This window comes from Ipomoea nil, unplaced genomic scaffold (genome assembly GCF_001879475.1).
Source record: "Ipomoea nil cultivar Tokyo-kokei standard unplaced genomic scaffold, Asagao_1.1 scaffold3340, whole genome shotgun sequence".
NCBI lineage: Eukaryota > Viridiplantae > Streptophyta > Magnoliopsida > Solanales > Convolvulaceae > Ipomoea > Ipomoea nil.
This window is the reverse complement of record NW_017619768.1, coordinates 283,246-305,571: the sequence shown is the minus strand read 5'-3', so window position 1 is coordinate 305,571 and position 22,326 is coordinate 283,246. Positions and strand designations below refer to the sequence as shown.

The 22,326-nt window shown below is 34.5% G+C and overlaps 4 protein-coding genes across 8 annotated transcripts; 3 read left to right on the top strand and 1 right to left on the bottom strand.

Moving 5' to 3' along the window:
- The first annotated feature begins 5,820 nt into the window (after positions 1-5,820).
- LOC109170780 (probable protein S-acyltransferase 7) lies at positions 5,821-11,737 on the top strand. Its single transcript, XM_019319940.1, has 5 exons — positions 5,821-6,122; positions 7,345-7,527; positions 9,595-9,891; positions 10,670-10,903; positions 10,991-11,737. The coding sequence occupies exons 1-5, from the start codon at positions 6,024-6,026 to the stop codon at positions 11,501-11,503; spliced, it is 1,326 nt and encodes a 441-aa protein (XP_019175485.1). The 5' UTR covers positions 5,821-6,023; the 3' UTR covers positions 11,504-11,737.
- A 918-nt stretch (positions 11,738-12,655) lies between these two features.
- On the top strand, positions 12,656-14,063 carry LOC109170784 (mitochondrial import inner membrane translocase subunit TIM8). Its single transcript, XM_019319943.1, has 2 exons — positions 12,656-12,865; positions 13,657-14,063. Exons 1-2 carry the CDS (start codon positions 12,818-12,820, stop codon positions 13,843-13,845), a joined length of 237 nt encoding a protein of 78 aa, XP_019175488.1. The 5' UTR covers positions 12,656-12,817; the 3' UTR covers positions 13,846-14,063.
- A 193-nt stretch (positions 14,064-14,256) lies between these two features.
- On the top strand, positions 14,257-15,397 carry LOC109170783. The gene is made up of 3 exons (XM_019319942.1): positions 14,257-14,629; positions 14,886-14,944; positions 15,204-15,397. The coding sequence occupies exons 1-3, from the start codon at positions 14,455-14,457 to the stop codon at positions 15,324-15,326; spliced, it is 357 nt and encodes a 118-aa protein (XP_019175487.1). The 5' UTR covers positions 14,257-14,454; the 3' UTR covers positions 15,327-15,397.
- A 107-nt stretch (positions 15,398-15,504) lies between these two features.
- On the bottom strand, positions 15,505-21,785 carry LOC109170777. 5 transcript variants are annotated; one of them, XM_019319936.1, is made up of 4 exons: positions 21,533-21,785; positions 21,201-21,411; positions 15,844-20,655; positions 15,505-15,776 (listed from the first exon to the last, which is right to left on the bottom strand). In XM_019319936.1, the coding sequence occupies exons 1-3, from the start codon at positions 21,716-21,718 to the stop codon at positions 15,854-15,856; spliced, it is 5,199 nt and encodes a 1,732-aa protein (XP_019175481.1). In that variant the 5' UTR covers positions 21,719-21,785; the 3' UTR covers positions 15,505-15,776; positions 15,844-15,853. The 5 variants fall into 5 exon arrangements, with proteins under 5 accessions (XP_019175481.1, XP_019175480.1, XP_019175478.1 ...); XM_019319935.1 differs by having other exon boundaries at positions 15,505-15,742; XM_019319933.1 differs by having other exon boundaries at positions 15,505-15,742; positions 15,849-20,655.
- Positions 21,786-22,326: the final 541 nt, after the last annotated feature.

Here is a 22,326-nt window from a genome sequence, read left to right as displayed (position 1 = left end):
TATAAATGCTTGATTAATCAGTTTTTTGTAACTTCAAAATCTTAAAATTCAAAAAGTTGTTCAAAACATCTTTTCCAATTAGCCTTTTTTTATAAAAGAAATTATATCAAATAACTATCAGCTAATAACTAATTTACTAAACACTTTCTACAATTAGCTAATGTTATTAACTAGTTTAGTTATACCTTCTAACCTAAACAGCTAACAACAATTTAGCAAACAAGGTCTAAATGATATATATGTGCCATAAGTATTACCCGTTTAAAAATATGCATGCTTAAAAGAACAAAGATACCCGTTATATTGTTTCTGTTTTTTTTAATGGATCAAATTTTTAATTAGCATTATTAGTTGATTTGATTTCGGTCTAAATTGACAATGATAGCTTCAAAAGACGGCGTCAAAACAGTTTTCAAGTGGGCACAATTATAATTAACACAATAAATGATATAACATAAGTAAAAGTAACATAACTAATGATGATGACGAACATTATCGGTGTCTAGTTTTTATTAGTTCGTTGATTTGGTTTCAGTCTAAACGGATGTTATTTATCTTTTCTTTTCTTTTTCCCCCTCTTTTTTCTTTTTTTTTTTAATAAAAAAATAAAAGGACTAAATTGATAAGTAACCAGATGTACCTTTGGTGACTTCCATTTGGTCAAACGAATATACACAATTTAAGTGCATCTCAAACCAATTCTTTCTTCTAACGGACCAAATAGTCAGACACGCACCCCTAGTAATTTCTGGGTGAGTAAACATGTCCCAAATAAATTACTGGGGAAGTAAAACATGATTTCATATCAGAATGTCACAAATTTAATTATTATTAATTCATTTTTTGTTAAACTTTGTCATATAAGATGTTTCATGTCACTATATATCTAAAAACATAATACGTCCCAATCTAAGTTATATTATTGATTTATGTTCGATTTTTGTATGCTAATAAAGACATACATTTTACTTTAAATGTTGTACACGTCAATTTTATTAGACAAAATTATCCCTATTATATTTTTGTTAGACAAAAGTACCATTACATAATTATAACTCCGTTACTATTTAATTATAACATTGATGACTCAATTATTATTACCATATACTTACATCTATCATATCTTTTTTCCTATTATTTAATTATCATTCTATTAAAATTATTATATAATTAATTTAATTTTTAATTATATTTTTATTTAATTTATATGAATGGTAAATCATATGTGTATATATAATACATATATTATTTGTACATATACAACTTGAACTATAAATTTTTAATTATTTATATTTATTAACATGTTAATATTAGATATGAATTTTCACCATTGCGCGTACAAAATGTTAATGTGTGTATATGGACGCGCTAATACTCTAAGTACACAATGTAGTATATTCATGTAAGTTCACCAATTTTCACTTAAGCCATGGTTCTATACTTCTATTGGTGTATATTGTCAAATTGGACTATTTCTTCCTTTAATTACTCGATCTAGATCTACCCCTGCGATAATTATGTGTCCAACAAGAACATGGCCCAATTATTGGGCTAGTAATCATAGTAGGTTGCCCAACAAATAAGTTGTATACTTATATTCTTATAAAATGATCCAGTATGCTAAGCCCAGCCCAAAACAATGTACTTGTCAACTTGCTGGCTGCTTGGCGGCAAATTATGCCCTGGACCCGTGTCCACAATGAATTGTGGACACGGGCCAAAAACGTCGTTTTTCAAAAAAAAAAAAAAAAAAACGCGTCATTTAGTTTAAAAAAAAAAAAATCACGTGCGTTTTGTCGTTAACGGCGTTATTTTTTTTTTTTTTTTGGATTATGAATGTACAGTTATGCCGTTATAAATGTACAGTTATGCAATTATGAAATCATGAACACAGAGCTCTAACATTATGAACTTACAATTATGAACATATATAGTAATAAAATTATGACCATGGAGCTTTAAAATTGTGAATATAGAGCTTCGAAGATTATGAATGTACAGTTATGGAGTTATGAATGTACACTTATAGAGTTATGAATCTACAGTTATGGAGTTATGAATGTACAATTATGAGATTATGAATCTACAGTTATGGAATTATGAATGTACAGTTATTGATCGAATTATGAATGTACAGTTATTGATCGAATTATGAACAAAGAGCTCTAACATTATGAACTTACAATTATGAACATATAGTAATAAAATTATGAACATAGAGCTCTAAAATTGTGAACATAGAGCTTCGAAAATTATGAATGTACAATTATGGAGTTATGAATGTACAGTTATGGAGTTATGAATGTACAATTATGGAGTTATGAATGTACAGTTATAGAGTTATGAATGTACAGTTATGAAGTTATGAATGTACAGTTATTAACATATAGTAATAAAATTATGAACATATACTTCTATAACGAAGCGGTCTGAAATTAAAAAAAAAAAAAAAAAAAAAAAAAAAAAAGGAGATAACAGTGCCTAACGGCATTGTTACCCATGTCCAGCAAGCATGCTGGACACGGGTCCAACGCATAACGATTGCTGCTTGGCAGTATAATACTCAATCATTATTGTATGGATCATGGTCCATACAAGTTGTGTGGATCATATTTTGTCTACTGTAAAATAATGTACATTCAATACAAAAATAATGTACATTCAATAAAAAGTTAATGTACATTATATTCAGGGAATGTACATTATTTTTGTTCTGAGTGTATATTATATTATATAATATACATTCAGTACAAAAATAATGTAAATTTAATATATTAAAAATATATTTTTTATTATGGTTCACATAATATTGTATGTACCAATAATTTGCCGTATAGCACTATAATTATGCTTCCTCGAAGAGTCAAAGTAGCCTGGTTGCCTAGTTAAAAAAAAAAAAAAAAGTAATATATGCACTCTCATTTCATACTTTAAATATATATATATATATATATATATATATATATATATATATATATATATATAGACTATGTGTTATGTTTTGATTGTCTCATAAAAAGACGTGAAGCATGATTTTTGTTATTTTTTTTTTCATCCAATCAAAATTAAACATTTGATAGGAGTGAAAATTATAAGTATAATTTAAGATTAGATATAACATTTTTCATAAAAAATGAGATAACGGTGTCGTCATCATAAATTTTTACCTTTGAACATGTGAACTTGGAATAATTATTAGAAAAACTTTCAAAATGGCCATTGGCCATGTCATAGAAGTGCAATATGTAGGTTGATTTGACTTTTTATATTATTATTAATATAATTTACCATTTTAAATAAAGGATCTGTTTGGTAAATGATTTTTTTTTTTTTTGAAAAATCAAACAACTTCATTCAGTTATTAGTTGATTGAGTTAATTAGATGGTATAACTAGTTAATAACATTAGCTTATTATAGAAATGTGTTTAGTAAATTAGATGTTAGCTGATAGTTGTTTGGTATAATTTATTTTCTTAAAAAGTTAATTTAAAAAAATTGGTTTGAGCAGCTTTTTGAATTGTAGTATTTTAGAGTCACAAAAAGCTAATTAACCAAACAATTATATTGATTTTTAACCATGTCAAACAGGTAATAGTGGGCAAATAAGTCAGAATTGACATATATGCTAACTACTAGTCTTTTCTATGCGCGATGCGCAAAAACATATGCCTAATATTTATATTTTTTAAAATAGCTAACAAATTTTTACTAATTAAAATCTAAGTGAAATAAAATTTATTTATTATATTAATCTAATATATAATGAATATATAATGTTTTACAAATATTGTTATAATTAAAGAATATAAGAAAATATATAGTAGGTGCATGTGCATGGTAAAAGTAATGGAAAAGATAACGGAAGTTATAATGGGATAAGGGTATTTTTGTCCAAAAAAATTGTATAGTACAACTTTAAAAGCACAATGTACAAAATGGTTAGCATTAAAAACATGAGCATAAATGAGGAGTATAACTTTGATTGAGACTTATTATGTTTTTAGATTTACCCATCAAGGCCAAAATATATTAACTCTTTCCATTAAATCCCTAAATGTCCTCCCCAAATCATAAATATTGTCAGAGATGAACGGAGTACGAATTGACTTATTTTCTACGAGGATTGAACAAAATTGAACGAAGAAGCTCAACTTTATTTACTTGTATGAGGTACGCTATATGTTGAGCAAAATGGTTATATTTGTTTCAAGGCTACCCCTAACCATGTGCACCAAGGCGATGGCACATTACTCCCAATTTTAGGAGAGCCCATTTAAAAAAATATATATATTTTATATATAAAGTCATTATTTTTGTATCTGGTAACTATGTTTTTAGAATCAATAAATTTGTCTTAATTGTAAGTGAAAATAAAAATTTAGTGAATAATTGTGTATTTAATATGCACGAAAAATGTCAATTTTGAATTGCATTTTTTTTTGTGAATTTGTATGCATTATATTTGGATACATTTTTTGTTGTTGTTGTTGGTTATAGAATACAATAACTTGAAGTCCAAATAGATTTGGATTCAATTAGATCTTTCATACTTTTATCGTTATCTTTCAAATATGTTTATTGTCTCTATAAATAGAAGGGTCCTAATATAATATGTTTGATTTGTATGTGTGTCTTCGATAAATATTCCAACTTCTAAGGGTTGATATGTTTTGGATTTTGGGTTCCTCTCTTTATATACGGAGAGTATAATAGTTTAGGTTTGAACCTCAGCGCCAGCAGTGTGAGAATTATGTTCAAAGTGAGCAGATTCCTTGTGTTTATCGGTATTTGGCCTTGTTTGCTGAACCATTGAGTTACCGTGATTTACATCCTCCCACATATTCGGTGGGGTCGGAGTGTGGGGCCTTTTTTTAAAAAATAAAAAATAAAAAAAATCATACTTTATTAATAGAAAGAAAGGCCGAAGCCAATACAACGTCCAAGGGATTAGGCCACACACGGCCAGAATCCCACTAACTAATACTAAGCTAGAAAATAAAAAGAGATTACAAAAGGAAGGCCCCCGGGGCTATAACATACATGCCCCAACTCCCATGCTAGATAACTAACACTAGACTGCGCAGCTGCCCGAAAATATAAATGCAAGTATAACCCAGCTGCTTTCACGGCCATCATATAGTCGAGGAGACAAATGACAAGGGGAACAGCCACCTTGCCTGTCACGACCCATAGCGCCTCCCTGCCAACTGCACATAGCATAATACAGTCCAACCGGGCTGCAACCATGACCGCAACATCTCCTGGGGTGCTATTGGCTGCCCTGTTAAAAGCAACAATACACACCAACCCGACAAAACGGTAAAGCAGAATGTCGGCACACAAGCCTCAGTCAAAGCATTACATAAAAATACAGGCAATCACAGGCCAACAGATAAAGCAATCATAGAACAAGGCAGCCAATAACATCGAACCCCGACCAGCACCAGCACGAACCAGAACCAACCCTAACGGGATTCCTTTAGGGTGGGACCTTTAGGGTTGGGGATTCAACCTTTTGTGAGAAGAATAATAATAGTTTAAAAAATAAACCTTTTAAAACACAAATGAAGTGTGTAACAATACCTTTGAAACAAAATTATTTAAAATATATATACGGAGTAAGATATAATATAATACTGTATTCTAAAGAATTTTAAAATTAATTATACTCCGTAAGAATAATAATAAATTAAAACGAAGTCCGGTATTACAGTAGTTGATATCTAGTCGTCACCGGATTGTGACGTCATCGAGAATCGTGGTTGGCGCATGCAGTCTGTCCCAGACAAGGCCAAGTCAAATCCCCAAATATTAGTACTGGTAAACATAGCAATAAAAAAAGAAAATAGTAGAGAGAAAGAGAGAGTTATTTATAAAAGGAAATAGTAGTAAATGATAATGAAGCAGCCGCCTTTTTCCCTTTCTTTTTCCTTTTGAGTTCCCATTACCATTTGACCTTTGCTGTCTTCCCCATTTCAATCCTCACCATTCAATCAACAATTATACCTTTCCGCTCAAAGAAATGTATGGGGTGGCTCCGCCGAGGAATTCTGATTCTGCCGGCGCCGCTGCCGATTCTGCACCTGTTATCCGGTCCTACCAGGCCTGGAAAGGCAGCAACGTAATTTCTTTGTCCTTCTAATTCTGATTTTCAACTGCAGAACTGAGTAAAGGGTATTTGATATAAATAGATTTATATTTTTTTCTGAAAGATAAAAGTTTTTAGCTAGTATGGGTATGATATCTATTTAGATTTGAATAAGTCATGCTTTACAATCTTGTTGATGTCTCCATGTTTGAACTCTGTTCACAATTTTTGTTCTTATTAGATTTTGTTTCCTTTTATCTATGATTGAGTTTCCATCTTACATCCTATTGGTAATTAATTGTTCACATCTGAATATCCAGATGTTTGTTTTTTTAGCTTTGCATTCAAGTAGGAAATGATAATGATAATAATAATTACCACCGTGTTTATATATAATTGCATATTTACTTAAATGGTTGCATTTGTACAACGAATATCTGTTAAAATGGTATATTTAGAAAGTTGTGATTGCTCTGATTGCACATAGCTCTTTATCTTTACTTATCAAGAGAGTAGCTGAGTAGCGGTTGCTCCCTTGATCAGGGAAGATTGAATGCTTAAAAAAGTAGTAATCAGGAATATTCTTTTGAGTTCAGGGAATGTAACAGTTCACTTGATTGCTTTACTAATTTGTACTATGTACTAGCTTTGACAAATTAGTAAAAGAAATTCATTTTGTTTCTCCATGACCTTTCTTTGCTGAATAGTTTTGACTTGGCCCAATCTTTTCAAATGCTGTTGTCACAATGAGAATTCATTGGATTGCTTAAGTTCATTTGAAATTATGAATCTGCAATAGGGATTTGTTGCCAACCTATGTACTAACCTACAGACAGTGCATTCTAGACTCTCACTTAAAGCTATTAGATGGTTTCTAGACCCACCCTATATAGTTTCTTGCAAATTTTTGGCCTCTTGTTCAAATAATGTTTACAAATATCTAGTGCCTTTAAGTTTGGAAAAAATTTCTAGCCAATCATTTGAAAACTTTTGAAAATGTGAATAGCAAACTTAACCTTTTCTGTGCACACAAAACTACTCTAAATGAAATTCAAACTTTTCTAATTCATTTTATGGGCAGACTGTTTTATTCATAGACAGTTAGGAGCTTTACTTTTTTGAGCAGTCTTCCTACTGGCACAGGTTCTACGGAGATTTGTTTCCAGACAATTTGACAATGCTGTTTCTTGACGCTGCCTTAGATGTAGTCTTTCCATTATTATTTACATGACCATGTTTTATTTCTACAATGCAGAGATTTTGCCTTCAAGGGAGGCTCATCTTTGGACCTGATGGTAGATCTATCTTTCTGACCATATTCCTCATTGTTGCACCTGTTGCAGTATTCTGTGTCTTTATAGCTAGAAAATTGATGGATGATTTTGCTGGTGATTGGGGGATATCAATTATGGTTGTAGTTGTTCTTTTCACACTCTATGTAAGTCCCTAAATTCTTCTGCTAATAGCAAACTAGAGGGATGAACTGTTGGCTTAATGTTCTTCATTATGGGCTTTTGTATCCCTGATTTACATATCTGGTGGTATATTTCTCTATCATTGAACTTATTGTTTTTTGTCATTGACAAAGTGATGTGTGCAAAGTTTTGTAGATTAGTGAAAATTTTGAATTGTTTTACATTCACTTAATCTTTGCTATTATGATAAACAGATGAACATAAATTAGTATATTTCAGTTGAAAGTTAGCAGTGTGTCAAAAAATGTTCATCCTTCAAATGTTTTGTACTTGGTGCTTCTCCTAGTACATATAAATGGCCCATGGTTGCCCATTAATAATGAGAGCTTTCCTAGTAAGCAAGAGTGACATATTAGATCCATATCAACCATTGTTATATGCAATTAATCTCTTCTCATATCTTTCCCTCGTTTGGCCCCATTTGTTCTTTTCTTAAAACTTCACAGTTTCCACCTTTTGAGCAGGTGGTGGCCCTTTGCCACTTGCTAGACCTTCAACCTCATTGTTTTTATTTTTTAACAATGGTAACATCACCTCAAAGAAGCAGTAGGGAAAGAGCTCAGAAGTTTGTTCATTCAAGTGAGGATTTATTGGGGGTTTTTGCTTTTCCTCATAGGGGCTAGGGCTTCCATGAACAACTACTTCCAATTAGTTATGGACTCAGATTGTGAATTGACTCCAATCCTTCATAGGGTTAACTTTTCTGGTTCATTACATCAACCGAAATGTAGCTTGCAAATGGCTTAAGCAAGGTATTGCTGCTAAAGTTAGAGGCTAACAATACCATCTATCTAATCTTCTGAAATGTTTGAGAAAAGGAGTAGTGCAGAAGTACGTGTTTTTAATGTGATTGATGAGCCTGTTATGTTTTTAAATTTTTAATTTTTATTTATCATTTCATTGTTTTAAGAGTTAATTCGCGCAAGATGAGAAAGGTTATAAACCTCTATCTCATAAAGTGACTTAAACAAAATCCACGTGTATAGTGGGTTTTGGAGAAATATATTCTTGAATGTCTCAAAGAGAAATTTAAACTTGGAAGTAGATTAACTTGTCATGATCCACATTATCTTTGAGCAAACTGTTCAACTTTAATTCCTGCAATAGTGGCCGCCACTTAACTCTCATATAATTTTTCTACTTAAAGTCGGCTGGGATTAAGAAATTGTAATTATTGTGTAGTAAAAAAGATCAAATCCACAATTATCAGAAGTGTTGTTGCTGTAGTGCTATATTCTGCAAGATTTATCTTAGAAATTTGAAGTCTAGCTGAAGAGGATTTGTCTATGACCTCCTCAGAAAAACTGCGCATGCAAATACAAGTTAGGTGCTGATTTGGCAGCAAAGAAACTGCTAAAAAGGATAGCAGTTTCTTCTAATTTTACCTGAACACACTTTTTAACCCCTAGTTGGGGTTGGCTATATGAATTCTATTTCATACATTCAACTGTATTGCTATCTGGTCATGATCCCACGAGAATACTAGACCTATATAGAAGTACTAATTAGATATGCTCATATGCTATTCCAAAAGGTCTTAGGTTAGCAAACCAAAGAGCACATGAAGTACATCAGATCTAATTCTTCCCATAATTTTCTGCAGAATAGAGGTTTTCACGAAATTACTGAAATACATTTGAATATGAAATTTGCTTTTTCTGCATAAGTTTGAGGTAGACTTTATTGTTGTTCGATTGGTATATCTCTGAATACCGTGGAACTTTCTACCAATCCTTTCACAAGGGTGTGGAAGTCTTGATGATGGTGAAAGAGGCACCACATTGTATATTTACTCTATGCATTAAATAAAGATGGAAATATGGAGCCTTATTGCATTTTTCTACAATTTTTTTAGAGCATAATATAGAAGCAGTACTGCTGACGAAAAATGGTTGGTAATACTTTATATCCATTCTATTATTGTGAGGGAATAAAACTGGGGTATTTTTCTAGATTGTATGTTATCTGCTTGCAAAGAGGAATTCATACTATCAGGAAAAACTTAACTTTTGATTTATTTGTTTTCCAAGGACTTGGTCCTCCTGCTCCTGACTTCTGCAAGAGATCCAGGTATTATTCCTCGCAATCCTCATCCCCCTGAGCCGGAAAACTTTGAAGGGAACAAACAAGCTGGACCTGGGCAGACTCCACAGTTACGTTTGCCCCGTGTGAAGGATGTAGATGTCAATGGAATAATTGTGAAAGTTAAATACTGTGATACCTGCATGCTTTATAGGCCCCCACGTTGCTCACACTGTTCAATTTGCAATAACTGTGTGGAACGCTTCGATCATCATTGTCCTTGGGTTGGGCAATGTATTGGATTGGTAAGTATTGCAATCTTTAAATTGCATAAGACCAGTGATAGAGCTATAGCACAAAGGAAATTTACCACTTTCCTATTACGTGTTGGGAGATAGTCATACTTGCTTTTTCTTCTCTCTTTTCCATATCACATTGTAATTTTCTCTTCCATTTTTATTTTTAAAATTAAAAAAAAAAAAAATTGAGTTCCCCACCAATATGGTTTCTTTGATATTGAAATGTTAAATACCAAATTGGGCATAATTCTAATACTGGTTTGTGCTAAAAACATAAAGCATTTGATGGCCAAAACTTTGAAGTTATCTGCTTTGGATAAGTGATTAACTAAATTGAAGTTTCCCATTGTTTCACATCCCATTTGAGCTTAATTTGATGTGGTTGAGTATTTACTACATCAATGTATAAAACCTTTGATTGTTTCCAAGGCCCAAAGAATCTAGAATGCATTCATGAAGTTGTGGCTTCATGTTCTTGTCACCACAGCCAGCTTTCTTGAATCTTTGATTCATTAATGGTAGCAGCACTGAATTCTTCATAAATATTTGGGTGTGCATAATTTGGATAAATGAAGTTGCAGAGACATTATAATGGGCAACTGGTTTTGTTTTTGTGTTCAATAAATTTTATGCTTTTGCATTGTATAGTCACACGAACCCCACCCCCATATATGCTTTTCTTCTTTTTCTCCGCCATTTCTTCAATTTTGTGATGAAATTGTTATTGTTTACATGCTATAGTGCCTTCGCCTCTAACATAATTGAATTCTGATTCCTGTTGCAGAGGAATTATCGCTTCTTCTTTATGTTTGTTTTCTCGACAACACTCCTTTGCTTGTATGTACATGCATTTTGCTGGGTGTATATTAGAAGGATTATGGACAGTGAGCAGAGTTCAATCTGGAAAGCAATGGCCAAGACTCCGGCCTCAATTGTGCTTATTATTTATACTTTTATATCTGTCTGGTTTGTTGGTGGGCTTACAGTGTTCCATCTTTACCTCATCAGCACAAACCAGGTATGTGCCTTGTTCTGTTATTGTATATTTAGTTGTTAGTGAATTGTTAAGTGGTTTGGTTTGGTGAAGCCATTAATATGATTGCAGTCAACATACGAGAACTTTAGGTATCGGTATGATCAGCGGGTGAACCCATTTAATAAAGGGACAATTCAAAACTTCATGGAGATATTCTGTACAAGTATTCCTCCTTCAAAGAACAATTTCAGGGCAAAGCTCCAGAAAGAGGCTGAGATACAACCTCGTGTAGTAGGTGGTGGTTATAGCCCAAACTTGGAGAAAACCATGAGCGACATAGAAATGAGAAGGAAACCAGTTTGTGATGATGGGGTGACAAGCACTGGTGAATTGGAAGGGCTGCCTAGAAATGATGATCTCCTGGATAAAATTAACAAAAAATCAGCATCCATAGAGCTAGAGCGAGACGGAGACGGAGATGGGCGGAGCATCTTACACCCTAGGCGGTCTAGTTGGGGAAGGAGAAGCCGGAGCTTGGATCTACCACCTGAAATTGCTGCCCTGGCAATGGCATCATCAGAATTTGGGAACTCCAATCACACTAATGTTATCAGCTCAATAACAGAAGAAGAAGAAGGGTAAGGATAATGGTGGAACTAACAATATATCGCTTCACCCTTCAGAGAGCAAAAAGAAAATGAACAAGAATCAACACACAATCCTCAAATGTTATGGTGGCGGCGTGTATATGTGTTTTATATTTTTCATTAACAGAATCTATTATCTTTAAAGTGTGATTATTCTGGTGGAACCAACCAACACTCACTCAAATTTAATTTTACATCAATATCTACGAGTTTATATTGTACGGACTAATATTTTATGTATATATGTATATGTATATGTTGTTATTGCACTACACTACACTAGCTCTAGCCGGATGTATCCTTTTTCCGTATAAATCACAGGGAGGGAATTTTTTTTAGGTAAAGTGGTTTAAATAGGATTGTTAACGAACCGAACATGAATGAATCGAGGTTGTTTGTGTTCGTTTGTTAAGATTATTTGAGTGTTCGTGTTTGTTTATTAAGGTTTTCAAAAATTGTGTTCGTATTTGTTTGTTAACGTTTGCGAACATGTTCACAAACGTGTGAGCATATTCATTAATGTTAACGAACATGTTCACGTTCATGAGCGCTTAATGCCTTAATAACCAAACACATATGCATATGTTTATGATCACAAGTTGTTCATGAACAATAAATAATTTATGTTCATGAACATGCTCTAAAATTTGTTTATTTATGTTCGTTTATTTTAATAAACGAATGCTTACCAAACACGAACACGAGTAATTTATCGAAAGCTCTGTTTGCTAACACCCTTAGGTTTAATTTAGAGCAGAAATAGTAAGAATGAATACTCATACAAGGGAGGGGAGGTAAATAATGAGCAAGAATTGAACTCATAATTCTCTAGAACAAGAATCATGTTCCACCTATTTAATCATATTTTTTTATGACTACAAAGTAATATTTTAACCTACTAAAAGAATCATAATTTAATATTATTATGGACATTCCAAACAACAAACAAATATCAAAAATTCAAAACATGTGAAATTCATTATCATTCAACTTTTATGAAAATCTTAAGGACACAAAAAAAATGTTCACTTTATTTCTCTGGTTATTTTCAAAATGAGCTCTTGATTTTACAATTTACCAAACTAACTTTTGTAATAAGTTCAAATTTGGTCCTTTTTAATTTTTTTTTTTTTATTATTTATTAACTTAGTCCAATGGACGAAAGTGGGCTTAACAACGCCCAGCAGCCAGCAGGCCCTTTGAATGTCCCTCCCCGCTTTAGCCTTTACTAGGGTTTTCCGCTTGGATGGATTCTCACTTCCTTCCCTAAGCTACTCCCTCTACAGTCTACCCTCGCCTCGACTCAGCCATGGATGCTTCAGCTCTGAAATCCGCCGAGATGCAACAATTTCTCAATGTAAGCTTTACACACACACACATATATTCATTTGCTTTTTATGTTTGTCTGTTCTCTTTTAAGTTATCCTTGGGAATGTATGTATATATGTAATCATAGTGTTAAGAGGGAGTTTTCTGTGATAAAATTGACAACATGGTATGTATACTTACGCAGAAATATATTCTTATTCTTCTTCTAGGACTAGGATCTTCGCCCATGTCTATGCTAAGACTTGTTATACTCTTTTCAGAGTGTACAAGTGTAGGGACATTGCCATTGTAGTATAATAGTATATTATAGGCTTATCCTTTGGATTTCTAAACCTGCAAATGACTTAGAGCTGCGAAATAGCAGACTAGAGTCATAAGTAAACACCTTTATCAAGCTTAAAATATCCCATTATTGATTTAAGAGGTGTGGAATAATGGATGGCTTTTAAAAAGTTCTGTTCTATTTTATTTTATTTTTCCTTCTGCTGCTGCTGCTGCTGCTTATGAATTTCTATAGTAAGTTGATGAATGTTGCACGAGTTTCTTGATTGTTTATGCAAAATTGAATCTTGGTCTAGCAACTAGCAACTAGCTAGGTGTGCCTCTGACTTCAATGTTCCATCTTGTTTGTTCCTTTTGCATGCTAGTCCTTTCCTCAGATTTTTGAGAAATTGCCCTTGTTGCTCACTCCACAATGTAGGACAATAAAAGATTTGGTACCCCATCTACAGACCGACTGACCATGTTATTTAACATTTTAAGCATTCGTGTCCTGTGTTAGATGTTCTGTGAGACACTGACTTGTTCGACCTTTTGCAGGAAGAAAAGCAAAGGGCAATGATCAATGAGTTGGTTGGAAAGATCACAAGTTCATGTTGGGACAAATGCATCACTAGCACTCCAGGAAGCAAGTTCAGCTCCAGTGAAACAAATTGCCTAAACAACTGCGCCCAGCGCTATATGGATATGAGTGTCTTAATCATAAAGCGCTTTCAGTCTATTAACTAAAGAGAACCAACTTCTTGTAATCTTCACTAGTTATGATTGTCTCATGTTCTCCCCTTCAGTAGTAGAAAATGTTAATTTCTATCAACTTTGCAGCCTCTTGAGCTATCCATTGGTACAATGTGAAGTGAGTTTTTACTGATTGATTACATGCTAGTATATTTTTGTGATTTTTTTTTTTAAAAAAAGAACGAACAAGTCTTGGAGCATATGCACATTTACATTCCTCTTGAAATAATTATATGTATGGCATTTTGTCAGCAGAGAATTATTATGCAATTATTAAGTTCTGTATGGACAAGTTTTGGAATAAAATATTTATATTGTCAAGTAGTCATTTTGTTGATGAATTTTACTGTGGATATATTAAGAAAAATTGCATTGTTATGAAAAGGTCAATAGTTTTTTTTTTTTTTTAAAGTAGTCAAAGAGTGATATTATATTGTAGGGTAGAATATAAAGGAAAAAAAATTGGTCAAAATATGTGAGACTTTATCGCAGCACCGGTAAGAATGTAGGGAAAAAAATTGAACAGTGAACATGAATTCTGATTGTCTTAAAAAGCGCAGAAAACCTTAAATTAACTTAAACACCAAATTTCAGTTGTTCAAAATGGGTTGTGGTGTTTCAAGAATGATGAATGCTGACAGGATGGACGCCCCTTCCCCCGCTCATGGTGGGAGAATGATTCAACCAAAGAGAGATAGAGATAGAGATAGGGATGAAACAATCCAATATCCTGCTTCTCCAAGCTTTAGGGAATATTTTAAACAAAATGATTCTCAAGGTATGTCTTTCTTCATCCACTATTCTAATCATATCATATTATTACGTACAAATAATAATTTTAAGTATCTGGCAAATTAAATTAAATTATACTATACATACCGTATAGTAATTGATTATTTACAATTTTTAATTATTATAATATAATTTAGTTTTATAGAGTAGGATTTACCATAATCTTAATCTGTCTTGGATTACTTGGAGTAGGTATATTTATTAAATATATTTAAATTAAATGGCGATTATATATGTTTCAGGTGAAATCGATGGAGTTAAGAGCATGTCCTACACTTCCAAAGCACCATCACTTACAAAGGTCTTTATTCTAATTATTATTATTTTAAGAAAATGCTAATTACCCTTAATTTTGCCATTAAATTTTAAGCATTAATTTTAATTCTATTAATATCTATGATTGTGCCACATTATGGAGCAGTGATTTGTGCATGTAACATAAATCTGTATTTTAATAATTTAAACATTTTATTATAATTGTAATATAATATATATGTGTGTGAGAGCTAGATGATGATGTTTATATATACTGTAATATATATTATATTGCATGCACGCAGGTATCATCAAAGAAGGAAAAGAATAAAGAAGGCAAAAAGAAAAGACTATTGAGTATGGGACATTGTTGCTCTGCACAAGATGTCAGCTTCCATCGTCTTCCTGAGAAACCTATGGCGGCTTAATCATATCTAAGGGACGGGACGGGGCAAACAAATTTATTAACGTTGATATAATTATATATATATGTGTGTGTTTTGTTTTGCCTTTTTAATTTTGGATGTATATATTTGATCATCTCTGATCTGATCTCCTATCCTCTTTGTAATATTCACATTTTTATCTGTAAGTGCCTGTCATCAATTCATCAATATTTCAAACTTAATTACTTTGATCAATCTCCATTACTCCAATCTTTAGCTTTCATGATATTATTTATAGCTTTAACAAAAAATTATAGTAAATCCTAGTAAGTAAAGATTTTCAGGATAATACAACTAACGTACTTGCACAACAGAAAACAACCCAATATAATATAATATAATTATATTGCACTTCACTCTTCTCTTCTCTTTTCCCTTGCCTTGCCAAATGAAGAAATCTGAATTCATAAAAATTAATGTTGTTCATCATACCTGGCCAGGAATGCAACAGTTTGTAATTAAAGCATTTTGTCATGAAAAGTAAAAAAACATACCTGGCCTGGCCTGGCCTATTCTTCTTCATCATCATCAGGAAAGAGAGATGAGAGAAAGTGTTCATCCTCCATGAAAATCTCAAGATTCTTTGTCTTCATCAGGAACCTGATAGCCTCTTGGTCAAACTTGAGGATGTAGCCTAACTTGATGAATTCAGCAAGCTCCCACACCTCCTCATCTTCTTTCTCCCACAATATTCCCTTTGCAACTTCTTCTGAGTAATATGTAGCATACTCGAGGACACCTTTGTAACCATCTGATTTCTCGAGTTTTGTAATGAAGAACTTAGACTTCTCTCTCTCCCATCGCATCATTCTGCTTCCTTTAGCACTCAGGATTTCCCCCGACGAAAATGACACCTTGTACTCAACTGTGATTGGTCGTTTCAGCTCCAGAAAGCTGGTGTTTACAAGCCGCCTCACAGCCTCGTGCCTCTTCTCCGCTTCCATCTCCACACAAGCCTGAGCTAGAAAACCAAGAATGAGTCTCAACATATTCTTCCCAACAAACATCATTTCCGGATTCGCCCTTTCCAGTCCAGCACACTCAATTGAAGAAACTTCCCTGCTCTGGGCGGATTCAGACAATCTTGGAACACCAATTTCACTGTAGATATTGAGAAGCTTGGTTCGGGGCAAGGATGGAAGGCTTGGCTGGGGGTACCAAACAAACATCCCCTCCTCCTGCTGCACACAACTTTTTTCAAAAACCTCCTTCAAGTAGAGATCATCACCTATAAAAACTTCATGTTTGTCAACCAGCAAAATCCCCCCATTTGGACCCCCTGAGTATGAACAAACCGGAAGTTTTGATAAATTCTCTTCAACATATTTTTTTGTCTTTGAGTTCCAGTGCTTCACTACAAACTCCCAAAAGGCACAGCACTCAGAACCCATCAATCTCCTATCTGCACACTCCCATGCTTTCCACAGCTTCAAATAGTCCTCCAGGCAAGGACTGCTATTAACTCCCAATTTGCCAAAGAAACCCAGCAGTTCCTTACTGTAATACTTCCCTAAATCAAACAACTGTGAACCAAAAAGATTGGTTTTATCATGGAGAACACAATCCTGAGGACTCACCCACTTTCCGCTATTCTCCCCATTGGGAATCCATATCTCTGCACTTACATTATCACCTCTAGGAAGCCAGTCATGTTTATACAAGTATGTATATATCCGATTGATAGTGGTGCGATTAGAATGCACACCAAGGTAATCAGCAACCAATGAGCATCCATTTTTCACCTCAACCACAACTCCCAAAGCTTCGACTTCTTTTTTGTATAACAAAATATTTGGACCATAAAACTTTTCATCAATGAAGGGTCCATCCTCTTGCTTCAACGTGTCATTCCAATCGGAACTGTAAAGCAAACACTCTTTTGGACTTCGGTAACCACCTTGAGTTTTGATCCACTTCTGATTAAGTTTTTTCACAAGATCAGAGATCAGATTGTCTTCATGATCCTTAAGCAAATTCTGTATGCACTGCAACACTGAAAATGCAACAGAAGGTGAAATACAACTTGGGTTCTGAGGCAGACGAATGCTTGCAGGCACAAATTTTGTGCCCTTTTTAAATGTGGTAGCAACGCCCATTTTATTAAGCTCAGCTTCATACTCCTTAATGTCCTGGCCATAGTAAGCATCATCCAGAAATGGTAATAGAGAGACAGAAGAGATTGATTTCCAATCTTCTCCAAACAAGATGCACTCTTTTGGTGTACAAGTGACTCCTAGTTGAGTTCTTAGCCACTTTACCTCCTTAATGCATTTCCCAACATTATGATCTGACTGTAAATTGAAGCTGGTTGCTTTTAATTTCCTGTAGCATGCAAGGAAAGAAAGTGCATTGCTATTACTCAAAGCACTTCGCTGCCTAAAAACACGAGCAAATTTTTCAGTCACTTCATTAAAACCATGGATCACTCCCAATTTGTGTAGCTCATTCTTGTAGCCAAAGATTCTGCTTCCATAAAACTTTTCATCAATGAGGGGGAAGCTGTCAAAAACCTGAAGAAGGCAACCCCAGGTTGGATCAGGTAGGAAACATTCAGCAGGAAATTTGTATCCCTTATTCACCGTCTTTAGACATCTGTTTTCCTTGAGTGCCCCGCATAGTCTATCAGAAGATGTTAAATTTAGATGACGAATACAGTCCAGTGCCATGAGAGCTGCTTCAGCACTTAGTGAACTCAATTTTTCTGAAGGTTTCAAGTTGGAAACAACTAGCTGGAAATTTTGACTGAAACCGAAGACGACACCAAGCAGCTTGAGTTCTTCCTTGTAAGCAAGAATACCCTGACCATAATAATTTTGATCAACAAATGGGATATCGCTGATCTGTGAGGCAGCAGCCCATTCGTTATCACAGAAAACAGATTGTCCTGGGTTCCTCTTGCCTTGAGTTGTCTGCAACCAACTCCTATCTTTGATACTGTTGATGAACTCATCGGGAGAAAAATATTTATCCCTCAAATACCTAATGAAATTAAGTATTGAGAAGACATCATTTTTAGACAAAGTTGAAGAAGCCGCCAGAGACATAAAATGTTCCCCAATAAATTGACAAGCATCCTTAAATTCAAACATGACACCAGTTGTTTTCAGCTCTTGCTGATAGTTGGATATCTGGCCACCATAAAATTCCTGATCAAGTAGAGGGATGTCAACACGCAATGATCCATTCTGCAAATGATGCCCCCACGATGAGGAATGGAAGAAGGATTGTGATGGTGGCCGATAGCCAGGACTACCACATAGACGGACTTTAAGCCAACTTCCATTCTGTATGCAGGCCAAGAACCTCGCTGGCATTGAAACTTGCTGCATTCTCATATTACCAATCCAATCTAACAGCAGGAATGCGTTTTCCCTTGTTAGTGGTGAAGACATACTGGATAGTGTAGCATCTGGAGGAGGCAAATTGGGAATATCCAACGCATGGACATCAGATTTAAGAAATCCAAGGAGCTCTTCTTTCTTGGTAGATACATCAGCATATCTTCCAGAACGCAAATAGTCTTCTCCGAGCTCAGTGTAACCCTCACTTTTCCATGGATTCGAACCAATCAGCTGAACCCATTTACTTCCATTTGCAGGTACAACAACACCTTTTCTTTTGGTGACAATCTGCCCATAGTCATCAACAAGTGGCATGTCACTCCTAAGCGAATCAATTTGTCCTCTAGACAAATACAGACTCTGACACGAGTGATATAGGAAATGAGCATATGCGAGGACAAGCTTCTGATCATGACTCAGTGACTTGTGGATCAGACGTGCATACTCATGCACATCTACAGATTTAACATTCACCTCATTGCGAAGCCAATTCAACACATTTTGCCACTTATTAGAAGAAGAACTGTGAAATGCTTCTTGTGTTGATTCAGCAATGAAATATCCCTTAATGCAGCGGAACTCTCTGTTCCAACTAGTCAGCCACGATACTTGATCAGAGCAAGTGCACAGAAGCAATGTGAGATAACCTTTAGATACCTCATTTGTGCTACACAGTGCCACATGCCCATTACTGTCAACATACTTCAGCAATGGTATTTTCACCATATTAGTACTTGAAAAAGATTGTTTCCAGTTGACCGCAACAAATAATAACAGTTCCAAGTAAAGATCTTCGGACACGCCTAAAACAAGATCAGAGCTCTGAATGCACCTCGAATACCACCCATCTTCAACGTGCTTTACGTCCAAAAAGTTGAGAATGTCATTGTACTCCTCCTGATCAAATGCAGAATTCAGAATATGCCTTCCGTGGGAAGAGATGTTGTGCAAAGTGACCCCTTGCATCCTTGCCTTATTCAACAAGTTCCAAAAGGCAGGCTGCAGCCTACCAACTTGATTTGGTTTTCTGAAAAACTTCTGTTTTGTGTAGGACTGACATGGAATTATATCCTCCTCTAGCAGTTTTTGTTTGATAGAATTTCTTATGGCATTAAGAGTTGCATAAGAAGAAGTTGCAACTGGTAAAAAGCCAAACATTTGAATGAGAGTAGAGACGGGAGCATCTTCATTGGCTTTGACTAGAGAGGTGAAAGCATTTAGGAAGGCCGAGGGAACACAGTTGAGAATTCCCTGGTTCCATGGGTTATCTAAAAGGATAGTCTCCCTGGATGATGAAAGTAGGAAGTCTGCCTGGATTATAAACGGGAAGTTGGTGACCATCTCTGTAGGAAGAAAAGAATAGATTCCTAAGGAGGAGGAGGAGGTAGTTCCCCGGTTGAGACGTTCTCCAATTGGAAATGCAAGTGTAATCACCCACTCGTCAACATCCATTCTTCTGTCTACTCTGTGTTGTTGCTTGACTGGGAATCTTTGCCTCCACATGTGGTAACTGCATTGTCCAGCGTTACCCAACTTTTCATCAGCAGCGAGAGTTAGCAGATAGGACTCGGCATCAATGTTTTTCTTCTTAACAAAATCTGTCTCACTTGAAATGGATATTGTGCTCACAGTATTGAGCTTTAGATCCTCATTGTCTTCCCTGACTGAGAGCTTGCGTATCTTTGAAAGAAACAAGAGGAGCTCAGGATGAACGGTTGAAAGTTGCTGCTTCACGGGATTCACCTTGTCAGACTTGAGAGGCAACACTAGAGTTGTGGTAGGGAGTGGGGTTGAAGAACCATAGATTTGTCTTATGCATGCAAGAACAGGGTTGTCATCCACCACCCACTCTGGAACAATATAACCAATACCGCAATGGCTGCAAGGCTCCTCACTGAACCGAATCTGGTAGCCATTGCTAAAAATGTAAGGCCGGGCTGTGATCAGAAACACGCTCTTGAACCCAATCCCTGAAACACGTACACAATATATATAATTCCAATGCAAAGATAGATTATACCTACCTACCTTCAACACCATATATATACATATAAGACTAGCTAGCTAGGCACGGCACATATGTTAAACTAATATACATGGTGCGTGTGACACTGTGAAAAAAGACAATAAAAGCAGCTAGCTCCTCCCATTCCTTTCATCATCATTGAATTGGATTAACAGGGATAAATTAGAGGGAATAGTGACTGTGATCGTATCTAAAGCTCATTATTTGCTTATTATTATATTATTATTATAATAAGAATTGCCGAATGGGAATAAAATCTAAACTATTTGATGTATTAAACAATACTTGTGAAAATTTTGATAAAAAGATACACATATATATTCATATATGACAGTTAAATTATCCATTGTTTTGAAGGCCTAGTTTTTCTTTTACATGGGAGGTGGAGGTGTATACTGTATAGTATTAAATATTTTTTTGATGAGAAAAACAAAACATATATATTGTGATTGTGATTGTTATGAAGAAAAAAGAAATAGTCGACCGTACCTTTCTCGCCAATATAGCCAGTCTTGCGGTTGCCTTTCTTGGTGGAACGCGCAACGCTGCAAATGGAGTTAATATTCTTAGGGGAGAATCCCTTTTCATTGTTGAATACCAAGAGCGTGGCCTTGGCTCCGGTGTCCGTTATGTCTTTGGATGTGATGACGAATTCCAAACTGGGATCCACTCCCTCCTCGTACTCATTATCCTCCGCATTCTGCATTTTATATATATGATATATGATAGAGTTAGTTAGTTAATCACTGAATGAAGGAAGATATGATCCATGGAGATGGCTTAAAATATTAGCTTATAATAAAAGTGAATAAGAAGAAGACCTGGATGAGTTCCATGAGAAAGTGGACATCCTTGGAGTAGAGCTCGGCGGAGAGGAGTTTAACGGCTTGATGGATGTCCTCATTCACAGAGTAGTCATCCTCATCCTTCAGAGACTTCGACTCTACTCCGATTTTAAACTTTCTTCTGCGGATTTCTTCTACGTGATCTTTCGGAGTCGCCGCCATATATAAAAACTAAAACTTCAATTCCGATCCTGCCTTATATTACTGATTTTACAATCAAATATATATACTCTACTCGATCACTAGCCTACCCAGTAGCCTACAGTAGTAGTGGAGCCGTGGAGGAGCAGAAGACAACTGAACACACACGGCATTCACCTACTATACCGACTCACAAATTTATAAATTTTCATATCGGAAAATATTTTACTCCGTAGTAAATATTTGGAAAGATTTTTATTTTTATTTTTATTTTTTCATAAATACTACCTATTACATATCCTTTTGGCACCCTAGGGAAAACATTAATTTAATTTATAAAATTTCTTATATATCTTAAAAAATCAACCAACAATCTATTATTATTATTATTATATTTATTTATACATAATAATTATAATTATAATAAAATATTAGATGGTATTAGTGAATGAGTGCTTAGTGATCTCTCTTATATCTCAATATATAAATATCAACAATCATATAATAACAACAACTCCCTAAATGAATTAAACTCATTTAACTATTTGGGTTTATCAACATGCGAAAATAAAATAAATATGAACAAAAATATATGTAGTGACATTTTCGTACCTATTACGTACATTATA